Raw genomic sequence first — 25,506 nt, 5'->3', positions numbered from 1 at the left:
TGAGAAGATCCAAAATAAGAAATAACTATTTGTGGACTACTTTAACGTGTCTGCCTCTAGAGATATCAAATGAATTGACTGTTCTCTTGATAGTAGAATGCCTCTTAGTGATTAAGGGTAAATGGGATTTCCAAAAGACTTTCAGACGATAATCCTTTAAGAATGTAATACGGAGGTTATAATGCAGTTGAACAAAAAAATATATTCTATATGAACTATCAGCTTCATATATTAGTTTTCAGAACCAATTTAATATATAAAAGACAGAAGCCATAAAGTTTGTTGACTCGAAGTTGACTTTTCCTCAGTATTTTCCAGTACATTGAATATAATTTAGCATATATGTCTGTGGTTTTCAGGGGCTCTCTGTGTAGACAAAGTTTATTTCTAGGGACCACATTTACTATGTCCCACTTCATAGGATACAGATTGACCTGAAAAGGCTAGGTGACAAATGCACCCCACAAGCATATACCCTTAAGGACTAGGTATTAAAACAGCAAACCTAATCACCAAATGATACAGGTAGAAGAAATGAAAGTGACAGTCTCTGGGCAGCAGGACTGGGAGATAGGGAGAGGTAGGGCTAATGGTACTGAGACCTCTGAGCACATCAGTAAATTGATGTAATTCATGGCACTGGAGTCTTTAAACCAGAGGGCAGGTATTGCTATGATACAATAAAACTAAATTGGATAAATAAATCTGTTAACCAAAACCAGTTGCTAAGCATCCATTATATGTAAACTACTGTGCTGAGGGAGTCAGGGAAGGCCCAACCATAAATTAAGATATTAAATTAGATGAGTTTTTACTCTCCTTCTAGTTCTAAAATTGATAATTCTATCTATATTAACTCATCTTTGAAAGCATATATATATATAAATAACAGAGATAAAAATCAATAGAAAATAGGGAGGGTGGGAGGGAGATGCAAGAGGGAGGAGATACAGGGATATATGTATATGTATAGCTGATTCACTTTGTGATACAGCATGAAACTAACACATCATTGTAAAGCAATTATACTCCAATAAAGATGTTAAAAAAAATCAATAGAAAAAATGTAACATTTACTCAACTGAATTTCTTTTAAAAAATATTTATGCCTATGAAGTACTCTACTACTTAAAATTTTCCATTTTTCTGAGTCTTCTCTGATCATCATGGAAATAAAATTTCAATTAAATTGAGAAAAACATGCAAATAAAACTAGCCACATCACCAACTCTTATAACTTTAGAGCTCCAGCAGGCACAACCACTACACTATCTCTGTATCCTGCCCCTTGTAAATTGAACAAAACAATAAGCTTCTATAGGAACCCTGAGCCAGACAATAATACTTTTATGGGGGGAAAAAAGCAAACTTTACTTTTTTTTTTTTTAACCTTTTTGGTGTCAAAGTTAAAAGCTGTAACATGTTAGCGCATTTGTTTTACTTCTTCAGGATGGAATCATTTGCAAAATCACATTCTTTTATTTTAAACACTTCTATTATTTAGTTAGAAAACTTGTTGCTTAACATGCAAATCTCAAACTAGGGGAGGGAGGGAGGAAATGAAGCTCAACACACACCACAAAATAAAGTTGCTTTGCAGTGTTGACGCTGCCAGGCTTTCTGTAACTCTACTTGAAAGTAAATGTGACTTGTCTGTATAGAGTGCTGCTTCAGCAGTTCCAAATGAATTTCAAGTCTGTGCTCCATATTTTCTCTTTTATAACTTTAATGTATTCAGCAACACTGAACTGACAATTTAAATAACTACATTTTTAAACAAAGGAAGCGTTGATGTTAATGCATGAAAATGGTCCAAAGCCCTGGGAGCCCCGGTTCCCACCACTGTTTATTCTGACAACAGGATATAATTGCTTACTTACTTGGCAGCAAATTTAACCATCTGCTTGCTTGCGTGGTCTCCCACGGCTGCAAGAGCCTGGACATTAAACTGCTGCTGACGTAGGACTAAGAAGCACTGCTTCCCTGAAGAAGACAGAAAGTACATAAGGGTATTAAGGACATGCTACTTCAGGTTTTACAAAGAAGAAAAATGCTTCTCTACTTTACAATTGGGCCCAAATCTACATCCCCAACAGGGACATACACATAGGTATCTGGCTTTGACAGCCAAAATTCCCATACTCAGTTAACAAGCTTTAAAGAAACCCAAGTTTCTCCTAGGCTTTTAAAATGCTTGTTATGAGGGTGTAGGCAAAGCACAAATTTCAAAAAATATTATCAACCAAGAAAATTATTTTGTCATTGTAGGGACTTATTAAACAAATTTCAAGTAACTTCAGATCACTTTCAACATTCATTCAATAGCTAGTATACTCTACAGGCAAAGGTACTATGCTAACCATCATAAGAGCCTCAATGATGCAACCATAAAAGTAGTAATAAAGTGCTTAGTCACAAGAACATAAACATTCTACGGGGGTGGTTCATTTTACTTCCTACCAAAGTACATTTCAATGAGCATTTAGAATAACAGGCTAGCTTATTTCCTGTTCTATTTTTCTCATTTTTCCTTTATCGTCTTCCTAATTCTTCATCCTTTATAACAGTTCCACTTTTTTTTTTTTACTCCAAGTAGGTTTTTTTTTTTAATTTAAAAAAATTTTTTATGTTTTTGGCTGTGTTGGGTCTTCGTTGCTGCGCAGGGGCTTTCTCTAGTTGCAGCAAGCGGGGACTACTCTTTGTTGCGGTACGCGGGCTTCTCATTTTAGTGGCTTCTCTTGTTGTGCAGCATGGGCTCTAGGCACGCGGACTTCAGTAGTTGTGGCACACGGGCTCAGTAGTTGTGGCTTGTGGGCTCTAGAGCGCAGGCTCAGTAGTTGTGGCACACAGGCTTAGCTGCTCCGCAGCATGTGGGATCTTCCCAGATCAGGGCTCGAACCCGTGTCCCCTGCACTGGCAGGCGGATTCTTAACCACTGCACCACCAGGGAAGCCCTACTCCAAGTAGTTTACTTTGTCTATAAAAGATCATTCTCTTTATGCCCTATAACTAGTTTAATTTCTACATAATACTGGGCCTCTTGACTCCCCCTCCTTTCATAAGCAACTGTCATTCCTTATTCTTAACCTTTTGAAAAATAATATTCATAACAGATCCAGTCACTCACCATCTTTGTGACAGGTCTTTTCTCCAAAGTATATCCTTTTTAAAAGTCTCTGATCAAGTTTTAGGAAACTACTTCCTCATAAAACAAGTTAAATCTTTTCCAGACCACTTTTTTCATCAGATTGTCTTTCAAAACGTCAAAAGGTTTTGTTGTTTAAACTGAGAATTATTTTTACACTGAGAATTAGCTTTGCCTCCCCTGGTCCCACCAAAAAAAAGCAAAAACGTAAGCAAACTTATAGTTAATACTTTCAACATACAGTTTTGAAATGCAAATCTGAGAGCAACTGTGAGGTTAAAAAAAGGTTGCAAACAGAGTGCCAAGACAGACACAATCTATGGACTTCCAAGTCATATATGATTGACATATTTTTACCACTAAATAGATTTTATTTTCCCTTTCCTTTGGAGTATGATCCAGTCGCTAAGTAAAATCTTAAAAAAGAAAGTTACATGAACTGAACAAGTTCAAAGGGATTTTAAGATGCTGAATGGATAGAGAAATCTGCAAATGAATCAAATGACATTATCCCAAGAACTACTGAAACCACAGCCAGATATTAGCCCACTTAGAACAGAATGTTAGCATGAAATGGAAGGTAACGTGCATGATTTAGTAAGTACTTTAGCTGCTCTAATAGTGCAGACAGAGGAAGCACTGACCTGGCTGCACTACAAAGCAATCTTGTGATGAACTCCAGTGCTACACAAAGAACTTGAGAGAGAATGGAGGGCTCTATAGTACTTATAAAGGGTGAGCACAGGAAAATATCTTTAGGTCAGCACTAAGGGGTGACATTTAGTGTAAGGGTTTGGTAAAGAGTAAAATCTTTTTAATCAAAAGACATAGGATCATATCCTATCATTTCCTATGAAGGGGCCTACTGGAAAATATTAAACTAATTATGTCTCAGTTCTTCATCTGCAAAATGGGAGAAAATAACAGTATATTACTCATGGAGTTTTCTTGAGTTTTCATTTATAATCTTGAAGATTATATAAGTAATAAGTTTAGAGTTGTGACAGATACCCAATTAATGTTAACTGTGAATTAATGTTATTAATATTAATCGTTATTACTATTACTAATAGGACCACTGCCACTGCCACCTACTTATCTGAAGACTGATGACCATTTCTGTTTCACAGCTGAATTACTATGTCCAAAAACTATGGTGGGTGCTGGGAACACAAAGTAAATATTTGTGACACTCATGATAGACTATTATGTGAAAATAGTGATAAAGCCATACAAAGAGTACAATCATAACTTTTTATAAGAAAGATATTAAAATTGACTGTGTAAGAAAAAAACCATCAAAATGTGAAGTTGATGGTATAGGAAGAAAAACACCAAAATGTGGCTACTAATGGATGGGGAAATCACAGGGAATTATTCTGTTCTTCATATTTTCTGAACATTCTACAATAACCATGTACTACTTTCCAAATCAGAAAAACTATTTTTTAAGAGAACAATACAAAGAGGTAGGTACAAAAGAAACATAAGGGTTGAAGGAAAATCGTGGCCATGTTCCAGATTCAACACAAGCAGTGAGTAGAACCTGGGAAGTTCAAGAGGCTAAACATAGAAGCAAATGCACTCCTAAGACCTGACATGCCTGCTAGGGAAAAGAAATCATGAAATCAATGGTTATGGGTAAAGTAAAGAATGTTCACTGTTCTCTTTTAATGTTTAATGTGTTTATTGTACGTAATTCTAAAAATTAAACCTTATTTTTTAAAAAAGCCAATAGATGGGAGGAAAAGGGTGGAGAGGTGAGACCTCAGCATATTATATTATAAACCTACAGTAAGTAAAAATGTACAGAAACAGCCAGATTAATGCAGCATAAGAAGTGAGAACAGACCCTATTAGAGCAAAGAGATTCTAATTCTAGATGGCATTCAGGAGATAAACTAAAAAACTGAGTAAAAACTGGAACTGAATATCAAACTGTACAATAGAAAAGGGGAGAACTTTCTAAGTAGAGCAAAAAAACCACTCTGGGAAAAATATATATAATTGCTGAATGACACATAACCTATATGAGTTAATATCTTTAATACATAAAGATCTTAAAGATGTATGAGTAAAGAACACTGAGATCCCAATAGATAAATGCGTAATGGACTAGAACAAATACTCTAAAAGAAAAAGAAAAAAACCTAGTAAGTAAACATAAGGAGAAAAATATTACTGGAAACCAAAGTAATGCAAGTTGAAGCAAACAATGATGATGACACATTATACCGCTCATACTAGTAAAGATTTAAAAATATACAATATCATACAATGCTTGGAAGAATTAAGTGAAAACCGTTCCTTCATAACTTGTTGATAACAAGGTAAACTTGTACAATGCTTTCAGAGATCAATTTGGCAGTGGGCATTAAAAATGGGCTTAAAATGTTCTCTGATTCAAGAAATACATTTCTTAGAATATATGTTAAGGAAATTAAGTATGGAAAGTCTTAGTGACAAAGATGTTCATAAAAGAACTATTTAAATAAAAGAACTGAGGTTCTATTATTACTCTCTATTTATGTAGTCTTCAGTACTGCAACAGATGTGAACTCTAGTGCTATGGTCCCAAGTTTTCCGTGTTCAAAGCACTTCTAAATACTAGAACCTTGAGATTTCCCTGGTGGCACAGTGATTAAGAATCCGCCTGCCAATGCAGGGGACATGGGTTCGAGCCCTGGTCCGGGAAAATACCGTGGAGCAACTAAGCCCGTATGCCACAACTACTGAACCTGTGCTCTAGAGCCCGTGCACCTAGAGCCGGTGCTCCGTAACAAGAGAAGCCACCGCAGTGAGTAGCCCCCGCTCACCACAACTAGAGAAAGCCTGTGCGCAGCAATGAAGATCCAACGCAGCCAAAAATAAATAAATTTATTAAGAATAAATAAATAAATAAATACTAGAACCTCGATGGTACACTCAGAAAGACTTTTAAAAGACTTAAAAAATTAGTACTGGTTTCCTGGTAAACAGAGCTGTCCACTCAGACTACCTCTTATCAAGTATTTTTGACACCAAGATCCTGAAAGGTGTTAGTAAACAAAATTGTTCTTTGTCTCTGGTCAGTGATACACTGCAATTCAATGTCTTGCAAGGCATTTTCTTACAGACATTGGTGAGTGATAACAAGGGGCAATGTGTGTGTGTGTGTGTGTGTGTGTGTGTGTGTGTGAGAGTGAGAGTGAGAGAGAGAGAGAGAGAGAGAGAGAGAGAGAGAGATCCCTTTTATGTAAATTTAAAAAACAAAGGATATGCTCATATTTGTAAATGCACTTTTTCCTAAAAGAATACACAAGAAACAACAGTGGCTATTTTGGGGGGAAACAGATTGTGATCTGACAGAGGAGCTAGATTTGTGAGACTTCCATTTGTCCTCTTTTTTTTTAAATTGAAGCATAGTTGATTTACAACACTGTATTAATTTCAGGTGTACAGCAAACTGATTCAGTTATATGTATGTATTTTCAGATTATTTTCCATTATAGGTTATATATAAGATATTGACTATTGTTTCCTGTGCTATACAGTAAATTGTTGTTGTTTATTTTATATATAGTAGTGTGTATCTGTTAATCCCATGCTCCTAATTTATCCCGCCTCTCATTTCCCCTTTAGTAACTGTTAAGTTTGTTTTCTATGTCTGTGAGTCTGTTTCTGTTTTGTAAATAAATTCATTTGTATTTTTTTTTAGATTCCACATATAAGTGATATAATATTTGCCTTTCTCTGTCTGACTTCACTTAGTATGATAACCTCTAGGCCCATCCATGTTGCTGCAAATGGCAATACTTTATTCTTTTTTTATGGCTGAGTACTATTTCATTGTGTGTGTGTGTGTGTGTGTGTGTGTGTGTGTGTGTATGTATTGATATATACATATGTATTGGCACATCTTCTTTATCCATTCATCTGCTAATGGACACTTACGTTGCTTCCATGTCTTGGCTACTGTAAACAGTACTGCTATGAACATCGGGGTGCATGTATCTTTGCGAATTAGTTTTCATCTTTTCTGGATATATGTCCAGGAGTGGGATTGCTGGATCACAATGTAGCTCTATTTTTCATTTTATATGTTTCTATATATAGGAAGTTAATTTTTACTATAGCCATATATTGTTTTTTATTCTAAGAAGCAATTATGTAATTTCTCAGTTTAGCAAAGAGTTCTCACTGCTTAAGTTAGTAAAGGAACTTTATAAGACATGTTAATCATCTGCTACGTATTATTCATCTTTCTTCATGGAACTCCCCAATCAGGAGAGAGTTTATAGAAAAGAAATGAAACTCAATGTTCAAAACAGCTGAATGAATTCACTGCTTTTAGGTATCTTAAATTTAAATCCTTAGCAGTTAAAAATTTGTGTTGCATTTTGAGTCGTTTTTAAAGAGGCAGTTTATTTCTTAAATTTACGCAAGAGGTCTGTTTTAGAAAAATGTAAAGTTGGAAACCTTCCTTTACAGCACCAGGTGCAATCTTTATTTCTAAGCTGAAGAACAAACATGGTAGGTTGCCAGAACAAAAAAGTTTACTCTCATCTCCATTTTGGTGATGGCTCAGTAAGGAAGTAAGCCTTGGTGGGAGAACTAGTTATCAAAGATGTGAGGCAATCTTATGTTTTCATCTCTTCCTACTGTCTTTTAGCTTGCCAAGCTCCTGAATTTATTATTTAGATAATGTACCTTCACTTCCTAATAACCAAGATTAACATTTTCCTTCATCGCTTATGTTAATCAGTTATGGAATAAACAGCAAAGACCTAAATGTTTTAAAGTAGTTTCCATTTGTTATTTTCCCTGAAATATTCTTGTATGGCTATAAGTTGATGTTCTGACCTTTGGTATTTAAAATCCTATACTATCTGACTACCTAAATAAAGTAGCTATTTTGGAAGTACATGTTAAGTTTTTAGGAAGAATAGTATTGAAATAGAATTATCTTGTGCCAATGACTTCCATGTAGTATGTATAAAATTTGAAAGGAACCGTAGATGTTTCAATTACTTTTTCAATATGCTCATAAGCTTTCACAATCGAAAGAAACTAATGTTAAGGTATCATTAAGAGTTAAAAATTTCTCCTTGCTCCTATATAAAACTCTTGATTTTATGGGTGTGAAGCATAAACCTATTGTAAGAAATCTGATTTTTAATCTTTAAAAATGTGTAAAACACTGCCCTTAATTTGAGGAGAAATATACAGATATTTGTTATATAAACAGACTAGGTTTTGTTTTTTTTGCTTAACAGGATTCTAGTTGTCATACTTTTGACACTATGATTTTGACACTTTCATTTCCTTATTCATGGTTTTTTCAGAACTTTGCTTTACTTGAAATTGCCAGCATAGGTTGTCTGTCCAAGTCCAATTTTAATGTGATACTACTTCTGGAGTTAGAACACATGAATGATTCCAAATAAGTCATATTTATTGGTATAATTTTTTCCATGTAAGGAAGAAGGGAGTAGCAGCAATCAGTGTTCTGCAAACTCAAAGATTTTATTCATTTTTTCAGATAATCTTCTTTGGCAGAAATAAAAAACATTGACAATCATTACTGGCAAGAATGTGGAGAAAGTGGTACTGTCACATACTTGTGGGAGTATCATTGAGTATAGCTTTTTTGGCGGGTAATCTGGTATTGGAAAATTTTAATATGCATATGCCCACCCTTCAACCCAGCAATTTCACTTCTAGATATCTATCTTACAGAAACACTGCCTTATGTAGATCTATAACTAATATCATGGAAGTATCTCCAAGAAACACTGTTAATTGAAAATAAAAAAAGTTGCAGAGTAACATGTAAAAATACGGTATCATCTACATAAAATAAGACAAAACACACACAAAACAAAGAACCTTTATGTATTTGTGTGTGTGTGTGTGTGTGTGTGTGTGTGTGTGCGTGCACATATGTGCATTAAAAAGAAAGATTTTTGGAAAGACAACGAACAAATTATTAAGAATTAATAGAAAAGGCTGGGACAAAGATAGGCAGTAGAGAAGAAAAAGGAATATAATTTCTGTACTCTGAAAAATTCATGTGAAAATACTTTGTATTACTTGGGTAACTTACAACTTAAACACACATACACATACATACAAACTTAAAAACAAAGTAGAATTTTCCAAGTAAAAATTATGAAAACCAGATTAATGCAAAATTCCAAAAAAAACATATTATTGAAACTTAGCTAAAAGAATACTACCCACACCTTTACCAAATTCAGTTTATTCCAAGAATCCAAAAATGGTTCAATGTTAAGAAATCCATTATTGTAAACCACTAGAATTACATACAGTTGATTCTTGCTATTTGTGGTAGTTATGTTTTATAAAGTCACCAGAACAATAAATTAGCAAATATTGAGCCATTGCTCCTAGGGGAAATATAGGGTGAGGTTTCTGTGAATGTCTGGTTATAATATTTTCATCAGTCCATCAATACACAAATTTGTTCTGTATGTATTTCTGTTTAAAGACACCTTATTTAAAATATATATAGTTGATTCATTAACATAGAACTCACAGCCAACAGCACTATAACTCATGCTTGGACAAAACTTAGCTAACAACTAGTATTTTCTCCATAATGCATATTATGACTCTCTTGCATTTAGGAACACTAGAAAACAATTCAGCACTATGCTTGGGGGCCATTTTAAACAGTCAAATCACCAACAAAAAGCACAAGGCTGTGAAGAACGTGGCATTAAATAGACTGTGAAAAGGACACTTGTTTATGAGAGCTGATACAAGGCAGAGCTTCACTGTTTTTAATCTCAGCTGAAAATGTGTGCACTGGGAGACTCAAATTTCTTACCACTCTGCTCATGCGAATGTCTGGCATGTCTGTGAATGACAGTGAAATCACTGCAAGTACTGATTTTGGGGTTACAAATACATGTTAGCAAGTAGGTGAATTTGCAAATATACAATCCGTGAATAATGAAGATCAACTGTATTTTAAATTTTTTATTATGTGGAAAATTTCAAACAAACACAAAAGCAAAGAGAATCGTATAATGAATCTCTGTATAAATATATTCAGCATGATTTTTTTTTTTCCAGCATGATATTTTGAGGGAAATAATTTCTGGAAAAGGTCTGATAAAATTTAATACCTGCTTCTGATAATAGAAAACTTGGACTAGAAGAAAACTTCTTTTGACCTACTTTTTAAACTTTGGCATTGTTTTGTAATGACATTTTATGCAGAACACCTAAAGTCATGAAATAACTCAGCAGGAATTTATATCTCCACTGTTTAAAAAATTCCTCATTGTGAGAATCCCTGCAATACTGGAGAATCCACTGATTATTGCAGAGAAACAAGAAATAAGATAAACATTTGAAAGAAAAGGACAAAATGATCGTTATTTGTAAATGATATCAACACCTACCTACAATCCTCACGTACCTCAACAGTTATCAATTCATGGCCATTCTTGTTTCAGCTTTGCTCCAATCCACTCATTCCTCAACTTCTGCCCCAATCCACTTATCCCTCAATTCCTGTACTATTTTGAAGCAAACCCCTGCAAACCCTCTATTATTTCATCCATACATAATTCAGTAAGGATCCCTAAGAGAGAAGATCTTTTTAAAAATAATGTTACAACAGTACTATTATTTCAACTGAAAAAAAAAATTTTTAACACCAAATATCCAGTCAATGTTCAAATATCCAAGTCTCAGTGTCTTTTTTTTTTACTGTAGATTTAAATTAGGATCCAAATAAGTGATTGGTTGAGAGACATCTTAAATCTGTTTTAATCCATAGGTACCCCCTTCCCTTTCAATTTATTTCTTGAAGAGACCAGGTCGTTTTTGCCTAGTAGTTTACTACTAGACTGTGCTGATTGCACCTCCATTGTCATTTAACATGTTCCTTTGTCTTGTAAATTGCTGGTTATTGCTAAAGGCTTAATGAGATTCAGGAACAATTCTTTGGGCAAGACTACTTCATTGGGTGGTATTGTGTTCTTTCATAAATAGACATAAAATATTTCTGGTTGTCTCTCTATTATGTCGTTAGCAATCACTGATGATCAATGTCTAGATAATTCACTGGGGGCAAAATGATGATGTTCCAATATTCTTCATTTTATTAGCTGGACACTTCTCTAAAGAGACACTTCCCCGTATCTACCATTTGGTTAGCCAGTGATATACAATTCATACAGAAATGATACTTCCACTTTAGTATTTACCAGATTTGAAAATAATGAGCTTGTTCCATTGATGACCAACTAGGTTTTCTGTTTGTTTGCCTTAGCATTGTTATAAACTTAAGGATTTAAACATATCTGATGTGTCTCAACTCACTGCAGTTGTCCTTACTCATATTCAAACTGTTCCATTTTTTGGATGAGTGTGAAGGGAAGTATTTTTGGTTCAGGCTTACATGTAGCGTGCATTCTATCTTTTAATTTGCTAAATAATTATGTTTAGGAAACAAGGTGCCAGTTTGGAGAGCATTCTATCTTTTAATTTGCTAAATAACTATGTTTAGGAAACAAGGTGCCAGTTTGGAGAACAAAGGTTCCTAATCCAATGGGAGAAAGACAAGTAAATGAAGGATTACAGTACAATGTGATTATCTATTGGTCAAATAAATGGCCCAACCTTTCAGGAAGGCAAATCAACTAGCATTCTTCTCAAAGTCCAACAGTATTCATCTATTTGGGGGAGGATACTGGAAGAATAGATAAACTCTTTTTTTTTTTTTTTTGCCACGCCATGTGGCTTGTGGGATTTTAGTTCCCTGACCAGGGATTGAACCTGGGCCCTTGGCAGTGAAAGTGCAGAGTCCTGGGACTTCCCCAGTGGTCCAGTGGTTAAGACTCTGCACTCCCAATGCAGAGGGCCCAGGTTCAATCCCTGGTCAGGGAACTAGATCCCACATGCTGCAACTAAAAGATCCCGCACGGCAACAAAGATCCCACGTGCTGCAACTAAGAACTGGCATAGCATGCGTGAAAGAAAGAAAGAAAAGAAAGGAAGGAAGGGAGGGAGGGAGGAAGGAAGGAAGGAAGGGAAGAAGAAGAAAAAGAAAAAGAAAAAGAAAGAAGAAAAAGGAAAGTGCAGAGTCCTAACCACTGGACTGCCAGGGAATTCCCGATAAACTCTTAATAGTAGTGATCCTGAGAGAGTAAGATATATATGTATAAAATGTTGGAATTTAAAAAATAATGGGCCTGTATTAATTCTATAATAAATATTTTAAAACACAGAGTAAGAAATGCTGTACCACAGAATGCAGTAAATAGTACAGAAGTAATTAACTCTGCTAGGGAGACAGAAGGTGTCCTAAAAAGCTTCTGAATTCTTTTCATATTCCACCAATTACTATGAGAGTTTGGGCAAGGAGCTTTATCATTCTGAGCCTTAGTCTCCTCATTTATAAAGTGGAATAACAGTGCCTATTCTGCCTACTTCACAAATTTGTGGGGATGATCGAGTGTGAAAAACTGTGTGAAAAGTATAAAGTTATAAACCAATATAAGTGTCACTAATACTTTCAGACAATTTGGAACACTAGGCTAGGACAATTTTCCATAAGGAACTGAGGTTTGTCTAAACTCCCCTAATATTTCTCCTTTGTTGTTAATGCTAAATTCTTAGTACTGTCCAAGAGAACTTTCTACAATGATAAAAATATTTTGTGGGCTTCCCTGGTGGCGCAGTGGTTGAGGGTCCGCCTGCTGATGCAGGGGACATGGGTTCGTGCCCTGGTCCAGGAGGATCCCACGTGCTGCGGAGCGGCTGGGCCTGTAAGCCATGGCCGCTGGGCCTGCGCGTCCGGAGCCTCCGCAATGGGAGAGGCCACAGCAGTGAGAGGCCCGCATACTGCCAAAAAAAAAAAAAAAAAAAAAAAAATGTTGTATTTGTCCTTTCTGTCCAATACAGGAGCCACCAGCACTCAAAATACAGCTGGTGACTGAGATATAGAATTTTAATTTTAATTTAAATAGCTAAATGTAGCCAGTGAGAACTAGACAACCCAGTCTTAGCCTTATCTTTCTCCTAACTCTCTCCCTATCTAAATATTACAAATGTAAGAATATTAACAAATGAAAAACTTCTGAAAAAACACTCTTTACTTCAAAAAATTAAACTTTTGAGAGGTGCTAGAAAAGTACCTTAGAGTCTTAGATTTCATCTGAGTTTTAAGGCTAAATTGTTTTTAAGGATGTCTTATAAGAACCTAAAATTAACTAACCATGGACTAATAGTTTATAGTGATTTAAGAAGGAAAACAGGTGTTTTTGTTTTGTTTTTAAAGATTTACTTTGATCTGTGAGAAATCTGCAAAACAAAAAATTCAATGATTACCAAAAAAGCTGTAATCATTTAATCAATCTTACCTTTAGCTCTGCTTGTATGAACCCTTGCACGCACCCAAACAACTTCATCAGCTTTTTGTACTGTCAAGTCACTAATTCGAACCAAAACTCGATCTGCAGCAAATAAATGAAACAATCTTGTAATTCAGAATTTACAAAGAGATCAAGATCAAAATTATTTTGATTTGATAGCTAGCATAGTACTTGGTATTATCTTAAGTGATTCTCAATATCTAGCAACACTTTTTTCTTTTGCTTTTCTTTTTAATTGGTTTATAACATTGGTTTATAACATCACGTAAGTTTCATGTTTATAACATTGTATTTCAACATCTATACACATTACAGCATGCTCACCACCAAAAGTTTACTTTCCATCCATTACAATACAGTTGACCCTGTTACCCATTTCACCCTCCCCCCATGCTCCTTCCCCTCTGGTAACCACTACTCTGCTCTTTATCTATGTGTTTGTTGTTTGGTTTAGTTTGTTCATTTATTTATTTACTTACTTTTACATTCCAAATATGAGTGAAATCATACAGTATTTGTCTTTCTCTGTCTGACTTATTTCACTTAGCATTATACCCTTAAGGTCCATCCATGTTGTTGCGAATGGCAAGATTTCATCTTTTTTTTTATGGCTGAGTAGTACCCATTAAATATATAGACCACATCTTCTATATCTATTAATCTGTTGATAGGCACCTAGGTTGTTTTCATATTTTGGCTATTGTAAATAATGCTGCAGTGAACATAAGGGTGCACATATATTTTCAAATTAGCAAAAGCCTTCTAACTGGCAATCCCCTGACCCCCTAATTCAGTCTACATTGGAGTCAAAGAGATAATTTCAAAATGCCAATCTCCTGAACACTTCAATGACTTATAAAGCCAAATACAGCCTGTGTTGAACTGCCTGTGCCTAAGTGGACATGGTATTTTTGCTTGCCTGCCATAGTATGTAAGTCAGCTAGCCACATGGGGGAATTCTCTGCCAGGCCTGGACAGTCACAGTACCTCGTTCCCCAGGACACACTGACTCATCCAGAGAAGGGCATGTTACTCAAACTGAGCTAATCAAAGTCCTTCTCTGGTACTTAATATACAGATAATGGGAATGAACCTGTCTTCCCTGGGGTCGCTGAGCTGAGATGGTGTAAGCCCAGGGCTGCAGCCACCATCTTTCCTACTACCTGAATTTGCAGGATGAGAGAATGAGGTCAACAGCCTAATGGATGCAAAGCCAAGAAGTAGACAGAAAGCCCCACAGATAATGCTCAAACCTCTAAATCCTATCATGCCTTATGCCATCTCACACTTTGTTTCCTACAGGTATGTGAACCAATAAATTCCCCTTCTGGCTATCGGTGAACCCCAACAATTATGCCCCCCAATGCTAATAACAAAGTACTACATCTATCTAGCATCCCCCAAACAGGAAAACTGTGAAAAACTACGATGTGAAGATAGTGATACAAGGCAATCATGATCCCAAAATGATCCAGAAATTATTCTATTATTGTTCTAAATATGCAATAATTTGAATATTAAAGAAAAAGATATAAGTATTAATTTTAAATATTTTAATAGAAATGATACTACAACATCATGAATGATAAAAGACCACTATTCTCAAGGGTTATGGTGCCTAATTGTAACCAAATTTGTCAGTATGACATGTAGTAAATCCTAGTTACTATAATACTAAAAATACCTTTGTGGGGGATATTATAATGAAATCAAATTATAAATATATTTTACCTACTTTGTCTAAATGTATTTATAATTTGTCTCTTGAAGTAAAGATGTAGCTTAGAGAGACCCTGATTTACAGGAGAATACTATAGATTTCATCACCAAAAGCAAAGAGAGTGAATGAGAAATTTTGAAGCATTAGGCATCACAAGAGGATTTCTGCAAAACTCTGTCCATGGACCTTATGAGTTAAGCCAACTTCCATGTCTGCTGTGTAAACTCAGACAAAACCAAGTGTGAAAGAGAAAAGACAGACAAAGCAATTTTAAAAGACAGATCTGAAAATGCCAAGATTGAAAAAGCAAACGACTTACTAGGCAATCAAAACTCAAAACCAAACAAAACAGAAAAACATAAGTCTAAAAGAATAGACTTATAAATAAGTGGCATGATTATGGTAATTTTAATAGTACTTTGGAAAAGAAAGAGTAATGGCCCTTCTTTCATGTGTCATTCCAATTAATTAGCATAGGGGTTCTCAATCTTTAACATATCCACACATACCTGAGGCGCATGTCACACTCCCACCAGTATGACTGGCCGAGGCAAAGATCAGTGGCAGTAGGGTTTCAGTTTGAAAAACTACTACCTCCTCCATGGTTAAGTCACTGGTATTAGAATGAAAGAATGTGGAGAAATGGAAGCAGACAGGAAAGAAAACTTTATGTTGAACAATGTATTATGATTTTAACAGAGGTAAAACTAAGCACAGAATTTTACTGTTAGTTAATGTAATCAGATTACGTAGGTAGTTTATCCTCCTTTTGGTGGAGAGAGCTTGTAACTGGAAGACTCTAAGTAGTCTGGATTTGCTAGCTAAATGGGAATAGTAATCATGGCAAAGGGTGACTGGGGCTTATGTAAGAGACAAATTCCAATAAGATTTTTTTGCATTAGAGATCAAGGAAGTCCAGTTCAGGAAGACAGTTAAGCCGAAAAAGAGTCTCATATGACCCCTCCTGCTTGTTCTGGCAGGGGTAGTCCTCTCCTATACTATATTGCTTGTATCCCATTTTATACTCAATTACTTTACTTCACTATCTTTATCTTTCGAAATGGTTTATTCTTAGCAACCTATTTTGCCCTTTCACTGCACACTTTTCCAACAAAGTTGGGAAGGAAAAGTGGTTTTGTGATCACGCAATAAATTAAATCCAAAAATAACAATTAAATTTGACTTGGGGTATATTATTTTCAAAGCATCAAATTCACAGGCAGGCATCTAAATTAGAAGTACTTAGTGCTTCCAATGGGCCAGAGCTTAAAGGTCTGCAGTTGTACCAAAGTTTGAAAGACATAATTTGGGGTGTCTAACAAAAGAAAAATGATCGTTAAATAGTTGAGTAGGATAACTTTGTTGAAATCGCATATATAAAATAGAAACAAAAGGAAGACAAATGTTTACAAATAGAAAACCTACAGGTCTGAGAGAAACAATTAACAAGTCAATTTCAAAGAAATATAATAAAGTCAAGGAGGAAAGTAAAGGAGGTAGCTTCACAAAGCGTGCAAAAAAGGTTGCATATGATGAAGGCAGCTACTATCTATCTTTTATCTCCTAGGCCAGAGTCAAATCTTTTACATGACTACCTAGGAATACCTTTGTAATATAATTTACCATTTAAAATATACTAAAAATAAATAAATAAAATAAAATAAAATATACTGATTTAACATATTTTCTTCCTTATCGAGATTAGGGACCCTAAATTGACAAGGTCTGTGCAGGGTTATGGCATATGCTTGGCATTTAAGCTTTTCAGAACTATGCCTTCAGTTATGTCAACCTTACTTAAAACTTCATAAAGAACTTTCCTGGAATTAAAAAGAAAAAAAAACTTTTTTTATCACGTAACTACTAACCTGGTTTTTCTTGTGATTGTATCATTGAAGATACTCCATATCTTTCTTTTGCATAATCCTACAAAAAACATTTTTACATTATGACTTTTTATTTAAACACTAATAGCATAGTAAACACAGAAATACAAATAACAGAAATAGATGAATTCATTTAAACTTTCAGGACCATTTTATCAATTCAGAGTAGTAGTTTTAAAGTGTGGAAATCTGTCATATCATTTACATATGCACTCCACAGACCCAGCTTCTGGTTAATTTGTTTTGGAGATCACCACTCCTGGATCGATATACCATACAAAATAGCACTCTCAAATAAAATTTACACACATGTACAACACATCTTAACTACTTTCTTCAAAAAGGAGATTATAAACTACTTCAAAGCAGAGTTATAAATTTCCTCTGTGAAGGGAGAAGGATGAGGTACCACAGTTTTATTAACTTCCTATTACAGGAAGAGATGTTCAAAGAGAACAAACATTTAGGGGTAGGCTTTCTGAGTACCAGATGTCCAGTTTTTAGAAATCAGAGATGCTGGATATAAGCTAACTACAACTTTCCTTTTGTAAAACATCAACAAAAAAATTCACCAGCTTCCTGTTTCTAAAAACCATCTTCATGATTTCAGGTTTAAGTGGTTCAACACTGACAGTATGACACCAAAATTCTTGTTACAGATTTTAAGTCAGGAACAGGAGAAAGGAGACCTAGAGTCCAGATTGTTATTAACAAACTATACTTATTAAATTGGTAAGTGGCCTTTTATTTTAATCTTACTTTATCTAGAAAATGATCTCTTAAGATCCTTCTAGCTATAAAGTTATATAACTCTGCCACAATGTCTACCTTATACATAGACCTACACTATCTGCAAAGGTGGTTTATATAACTAATCAGATCAAGAATACACAAAAATGGTTTCCTTAAAATTTACAAGGTAACTTAGGATGTGGATGAAACAATTAGTTTCTGTCACTACAGCTATTTGTTGGAATCCTCTCCTTTAGATTTGGAAGATATTAGATTTTGTGTTTATACCAAAACAAACCAGACAACATGTTAAGGTGTTTAATGAAGTTTTTTCATTTTTTTGCGAAATAAAAAAAATACACCTTAAAGACGAAGATAACTCCAGCCCTAACAGAAAGATACAGTCACACAATGTAGCAGGAGGGCAGCATAAATAGGTTACAGCAGGTGAACAGAAAAAAGGGGGTCGCTTATTAGTACTGTTCATATTTCAGCATCCCTTATTCCATCTAATGTTCTTAAAATGGCCTTACGCAGTTTATCACAAATTCATATTTCCTCAAAAGAAAAATAAGGAGCCAGGTAGGGATCCCAATTTCACTAAGAGCACACATAACTTGTAGAATGGTTTCAAACTTTCACTTCCGAAAAGCACTGAAGGACCGCAGGGTATTATGAATTACATAGATGATTTTGGGTCACATCATCTCAAAGACTTCAAACGCATTCTCTGCAAACTTCCCTACCTACCTTACTTGGGTTACTTAGGGGAAGAAAGAAAATAAAAATGACAAGTGTTCTTTAAAGCTGTCACATGGAAAATGGTCATTAAAACATGCTGGCAGATCGTTTTACGAAGTACTGTCATTACTTGAAAAACATTAGCAACACGAGGGCAGAGCAAAAATCGATTACTAGTGGACATTAAAAATTTCCGGGGAAGAGATGGATTACTCGAAGGACGTGCCTAACTCAGGGAGGTTAAATGTCACCCCGCCGCTCCTACTTCCGGGGCAGTTGGTACTTTACGGCGCCCCCCCCCCCCCGCCATCCCCCAGTCCCGGGACACGCTTCCTGCAGGCCAGGTCTCCCAGGGGCCCCAGTGAGAAATGCGATCCGGAGTGGGTCTGGCCACGCTGCTCAGACAAGGGCCCTGGAGGCCCGGTGAGGGCTCTGGGCGCCCGGATCCCAGGCTCGCGGCCTGCACGCAAAGTGCTGACAGGGATCCAGAGGCTAAGGCCCCGCTCACCATACTCCCTCCCTCAGCGCGGTCTGGCCCAGGGGTCTGTCCTCCCAGGCCCAAGGAAGGAGGAAACCCACTTCCGCCGCGTCCATGATCTCCCGCGGCTTCTCCTGACTCTTGCGGCAGGCGCTGGCGCTGGGCATCTGGGCAACTGGACTACGCAGCGAACGCCGCCCTCCCTCGCAGGCTTCCGTAGAGCAGGCCAAAGGGGATTCTCCCTCCCGCAGAGTCAGAACCCTCCCTGCCCTCCCGTTTCGGCACACGCACTCGGAATCCTTGTGGAGGGTCGGCTCCGGAAAGATCGCGAGAACCGCAGTTCTCTCGAGATCCCGGAGTGCTGTAAAGCGGACGGCTGCGCGCCGACGTCTCTCTTCTTTCCCCGCCCCTACGGGTGTTTGCCTGGAGTTAAGAGGGAATCCCCGGGAATTATAGTCTCGCGGGATTGACTCTGAGGCAACGGGTCCCACGGTACCAGGAGGCGCGCCCTTGTAAGCCTTCACTTTTCAGCCCTGTCATACCTGCGAAGTCTACTGTGTTGTCTTTCAGCCCTATTATTTACTCCTCCGTGCTTTAAGAGCGGCTTGTTCACTAAAACATCCACCCATGCTCAGAACTCGACTTTTCCTCCCTTGAACTTCTCCGCCTTCAAGACTCCCCAGTGACAGTGTAGCTGCCTGGACTCATGGCAGACCTCGTCGCAAAAAGCTGCTATGTACTGGGACACAGGAGTGCTGAGTTATAGGCAGTTGGCTTGCTAAGGTAGGTTTGGGTACTGGTACCCAAGTGATAGGTGTAAACACAATGGCGGAAACCCACACATAATTGCTCTGATTGCCTGGACCTGTTGCACAGTTAGAGGCGATGCAAAATGTTGGTTGTCCAGTGGATGAATCTCCCCAAGTTAGGCTTAAAAAAAAAATTGCCATCCATGAGCCTCTTATTGCAACTAAAAGTAATTTGGGGGCTTGGTTAAATACTATTTCCTCTGCTATGCTTCTTTGCACTTTGTCAAGTTTTAACTATACTAGTAGTCTTAGCCTGGCACAAAGTGGCACACTTTATACTTGTTCAGGAGTGCAGATAGAGCCTAGTGCAAATGAAAGGGCTCTGGAGGCTACTGCATTCAGGTCCTGGGATAGAATAGTGAGAAGACAGGCATGGTCCCTGTACTTGTGTAGCTTATCATCTAATTGCAGGTATGAAGTAGAGGTACCAAGTGCTATGAAAGTTTCTTTTAGGGCATTCACCTCAGGCTTCTCTGAGGAAGTGATGCTTCATCTAAACTCTAAAGTAGGAGTAGGGGTCAGCCAAATGAAGAGGGGCCTAAAGAATATTTAAGCCAGAGGGAGTTAGGGAGAGAAAGGCCATGGCTCAGTTTTGGATGTAGTGCATATGAGATGCCCTTGAGACCTTCAAGGGGAGAATATCCAGGTGACCTCTGGCTTTGTGGGATCTGGAGCATAGAAGAGAGGTCTGGGTTCCAGATAAAGATGGGCAAGACACTGGCGGGTAGGTGGTAGTTGAAGCCCTGGACTAGGAAAGAGAATGTTCTAAGAAGAGAGTGTTAACATTGTCAACTGCTGCCTAGACCTTAAGTAAGATGATGACTGAAAAATAGTTGGATTTAGCAACATAGACGTCATTGGTGTTCTTAGTAAACACTTCATGGTGAAGTGATGGGATCAGAATGGGCTGAAAAGTGAGTGAAAGTGAAGAAATAAAAGTAAAAGGAATATAGCAAACCTTTATATAGTGCTTACTGTGCCAAGCACTGTTGTCGGTGTTTCACATATATCAATACTAACTCATTTAATGCTTACACCAGAGAGATGATATTATAATCTTTTTGCATATGGGGAAATTGAGGCAGAGGGAGGTGAAGTAACTTGCCCATGGTCGCAGAGCCATTAAACAATGTGTTTCAGATCAATTAGTGTGGTGCCAGGATCCATGTTCTTAACCACTATACCTCAATGCTTTTCCTCTCTTCAGGAGATAATGAGAAGACTGGATGAGAGGGGAAGGAATAATATAGGTTGTAGCTAATGGGGAATAAGTCAAGTGAAGCTTTTTGTAAGAGAAGACTTGAGTGCATTTAAAATTAATGGGGGGGGGCGGGGCTTCCCTGGTGGCGCAGTGGTTGAGAGTCCGCCTCCCAAAGCAGGGGACACAGCTTCGTGTCCCGGTCCGGGAAGATCCCACATGCCGCGGAGCGGCTGGGCCCGTGAGCCATGGCCACTGAGCCTGCGCGTCCGGAGCCTGTGCTCCGCAACGGGAGAGGCCACAACAGTGAGAGGCCTGCGTACCGCACAAAACAAAACAAAACAACTAATAGGGGAACTTCCCTGGAGGTGCAGTGGTTAAGACCTCTCCTTCCAATGCAGGGGGTGTGGGTTCAATCCCTGGTCAGGGAGCTAGGATCCCACATGCCTCGGGGCCAAAAAAAAAAAACAAAAACAAAAAACAAAACGTAAAACAGAAGCAATATCGTAACAAATTCAATAAAGACTTTAAAAATGGTCCACATCAAAAAAATCTTAAAAAAAAAAAAAACTAATGGGAAGGATTCATGAAAAAGTAGATGAATATGCGAGAGAGAAGGATTGAGAGATGGTGTAAGTTTTTTTTTATAAGGGAGAGTTAGGATTCAAAACAGGAGGTGGGACAAGGGGAGGAGGGACGCTTCCTCTATCACAACTGGAGGTGAGGATAGGATATTGTAGATACTTGTTTTTAGGAATATGAGAGAACTCCCATGTGATGACTTCTGTTTTCCCTGGAGGAGGCTAAGTTATGAATGTTGGGGTTAGGGGTTCGAGGGGAGGGAGAAAAGGAAGATCGGTGATTTGAGGAGAACGGGAAAGGTTAGAATTGCCCTGGAGGTTGTTTGGTATTTGGTATTATTTCTGGGCATTTTAAGGACCCATTTAGGAAGAACCCATGAACTGGTAATGGAACTGAGACTTCTGCAGTAGCACGTGGCCGGTATGGTACAGTCACAAAGAGGCAGACAGTTACTTCAGTCAGTGTGGGGATTTTGGTGCTGACACTGCTCAGCAGAAGGGAGCCCAGAAGAGATCTGCCATACAAATGCCATACATATCCCAGGCAAATGAGAAGGAAATTTTTACCTGTAGGTTTTTGAAAGGCCAACATTGGGCATATCATTTATTCTTAAATCAGGATGGAGGAAAGGACAGAGATGCAAATAGTTGAATGTGGCTATGCAGATAGATAGGTGGCCCTGAAATTTGAGGAGTGAAGTTTAAAGAAAAGGAGTAAATTTTATTCCCCTTTTAATTGATCAATGATTATTTATAAGCATCTACTTTGTGCCAACCATTATGCCAGGTTCTGGCAATAAAAAGATAAATTAGGATCCTGATTCTCAATAATACATATTCCACTTAGACAGTGTGTAACTAATGATAAAGAAATGTGAAAATCGTTGTAATATTGGTAAGTATGTGCATTCCCAGAAAGAGCCCTAAGACTCACTTTGAATGGGCCAGTTAAGGGCACGTGTCCACTACTGACCTAATCCTTATGGTCAGGGAAATGGAATGTTCTGATTGGTTTAGCCTAGGTAGAATTTCCCCTGGAGCTTGGGACAGAGTTAGCTTTACTGGAATCATGTGGAAACCACTGTCAGAAGCTATGGGACAGGGAAATGGATCCTGGAAAGGCAACTACAAATGTCCACTGCAAAGGCCAAGAAGATCTGGGCTTTGGGCAGATAAGCAGACTCTAAGGGAGAGCCTCCTCTTATCTGGTCAGGATTGCTTAGACATGCTGTGTTAGTTACTAACAGACTGACGCCCAAATCTCAGCAACTTAAAACAAAACCTATTTATTGCTCATGTTATGTCTGTAGCAGGTTAGCAAAGGGGCTGTGCTCCTGTAGTCACTTAGGGATCTAGGTTGATAGATGCTCCGTCTTGACACATGCTTCCGTGATCACAGAGATAGGTGAAAGAGAACCTAGCTCTTAAAGTGGCTGCCTGAAGGTGACATATTTCACATTCTACTTCTATTTCATTGGCCACACAAGTCACATGGCCATTCTTGAGTTCAACAGGGCAGGATAATTTACTCACTCCTCAGGGAGCAGCGCTGAACCTTTGTGATCAAGGAAACATTCTATCATACTCATGAGATTCCAACATAGAAGGAGGTCTATGAAGCTGTTCCATTTTAGGATTTTTTTTAAAGCTTTTATTCCCTCCATTAGGTATAGTCCTAATATATGAACTGATGGTCAGAAATTTGAGTAAAACTCCCATATAGTGTCCCTTAGCTAGGGTAGGAATCTTAACTTTCCATCTTTCCATTGCCCGTGAAGCCTCTATGTGAATTTCTTCCTTACCTTGATCCCCTTACCTTGATAGATTATTCTTATTTAGAACATAGCCCTGGGGCAATACTCTTGCTTCTGGCTCCCTTCCTGATAGTGATGGGAGCAAAAAATTTGCCAGATCAGTGGCCACATATCATAAGGTCTTGTGAATCTACTCTAGTGAAGATACAACTGCAACTAAAGCTGCGACTTGGTTGAATTTGCAGTAGTCAACTGTCAACCTCCTGGATTGGTCTGCTTTTTGCCAGAGCCAGACTGGTGAAAACAGGAATATGATGGGGACTATCAGCTATCAGGTCTTCAAGGGTTGCACTCAGAGACTGCCATTCCCCCTGGGGATGTGATACTCTATGATTTACTGTCCTGGCTGGGGACAGGGGAAGCAGACTGAAGAGTTTTCCTATTAGCTTTCTGCAATATGATACCCTTAACCCACAGGCCAAGGAGGTGTAAGGGAACAGTTCTGCCTTGTCACCTGACCTCCCTGCAGGTATCCAAATAAGCCACATAGGCAAGGGCTGACTTGAAGTGCAGCTAATCTGTCTTGGAAAAACACCTTGTGATCCTCCTATAACAAGGGGATGAGAAGCCGTCTCCCACTGGCTTCCCTGTCTCCTCTGGGAGGCTGTCTGATCAAGTATGGGACTTTCAGCCACCCGCCTCTCACCAGTGGAGCTACACAGTGTAAAACTCCATAGCTGAAGTCCAGCCTCCTCAGCAACAGGGTGTCCCATGAGTCACGTTGCAATCATCTGGTCCCTTTTGTTTCAGTGTTATCCTTTTTTGGTGTGTAGGACAAGGACCAAGCTGGGGTGGCACCTTTGGCTATTCTTTTTACTGTAAGTAAGTAGCAAACTGTTTAAATATAAAAGTGGTTGTCATACCTTTACTGAGCAAATCCGTCAGGGTTTGAACTTGGCCTTGCTTGTCTTGTGTGTTCCTGTGTTGTCAGGAACCAGTGTGGGCTTCTGCCAGCTACCAAATGTGTCCATTCCAAACTATGCACTTAGGGACCAGGAAAATGACCATGGGACCCATGGACCCATTCTAGGTGTTGCTGTTAAAAGGTTTCAAGCACCACTGTGATTCCTAATCCTTTGTATGTGATGCTTTTTCCCCTGGGAAAAAGAAGTTTGCAGGATATCTGCTATGTAAATTACCACTGGTCCTTTGCTTTGTTCCTAATTCTCTGGAATTTCACAATGTGTACCATCCTGTGGGTCTAAGTTCAACATTGTGCTGGACACTCAGCAGGCTTTTCAATCTGAACAGTCACTTACTTAGTTCTGGGGCATTTTCTTGAAAATTTTCTTTGATGATTCTCTCCCTTTCATTTCCTCTCTGCTCTCTTTCTTGACTTCTTATTATTCAAATATTGACCTTTTTGAGCTGGTCATCTTATTTTCTTATCATTTTTCTCCATTTTCCATCTCCTTGCCTTTTTGAACTGCTTTTGGGGAGCTTTCTTCAGCTTTATCTTCTAATCTTTCAGTTGAGATTTTCTCATTTCTGCCATCATGTATATAATTTCCCCAAGTACCATTTTGTTCTCTGAAATTGTTTTAAAAGAATAGAATCCTGATCTTTTTACCTGAATGCAATATCTCATCTTTCTGAGCATATTAATAAGGTGATTTTGGGGGGTAAGTTTTAAAGTATTCTCTCTGCATAGCCCATGTCTTACAAATTGCTTTCTGTTTGTTTTTGGTCTCTATCTTCCATGTTAGAGACCCACGTTAGCTGTCTGGTGAATCCTTATTTCTTTTAATTTGTATGTCCTGTATATTGTGATGTTGTAACATCCGTCCATTCATTCACTCATTTGTTTATGGGTGAATCTTTGATTGTCAGTTCATGTTAAAAGTGGGGACTAAAAAGCTAATTAGAAGCTCTGAGCATTTGACTGGGGTTTGCCATTTTCAGGTTTTACTGTGTAATGATCTGGTTGGGCCATTTAATCGGTGACCCTAGGTGTCAGTATCTTTAGATCTTTCCCCCTCTCTGGTCAGATTGTTCAGGATAAAACTCTTCT

At 37.8% G+C, this 25,506-nt stretch overlaps 1 protein-coding gene across 3 annotated transcripts in view; it reads right to left on the bottom strand.

The window, feature by feature from the left end:
- Positions 1 to 19,476, bottom strand: part of DARS1 (aspartyl-tRNA synthetase 1) — a 67,436-nt gene extending 47,960 nt beyond the window's left edge. Inside the window, exons 1-4 of one of the 3 annotated variants that reach the window (XM_082658335.1) lie at positions 19,385 to 19,476; positions 17,125 to 17,182; positions 13,525 to 13,617; positions 1,881 to 1,983 (exon numbers count right to left, since the gene is read on the bottom strand). In XM_082658335.1, coding sequence (XP_082514461.1) covers positions 1,881 to 1,983; positions 13,525 to 13,617; positions 17,125 to 17,149 — 221 coding nt within the window. In that variant the 5' untranslated portion in view covers positions 17,150 to 17,182; positions 19,385 to 19,476. Of the gene's footprint in view, positions 1 to 1,880; positions 1,984 to 13,524; positions 13,618 to 17,124; positions 17,183 to 19,123 lie in introns of all 3 variants that reach the window. The other 2 variants (XM_082658333.1, XM_082658334.1) reach the window with 2 other exon arrangements.
- Positions 19,477 to 25,506: the final 6,030 nt, after the last annotated feature.

Source organism: Grampus griseus (assembly GCF_964374135.1).
Source record: "Grampus griseus genome assembly, chromosome: 7".
NCBI classification, from domain to species: domain Eukaryota; kingdom Metazoa; phylum Chordata; class Mammalia; order Artiodactyla; family Delphinidae; genus Grampus; species Grampus griseus.
This window is presented reverse-complemented; position numbering and strand designations above follow the sequence as displayed.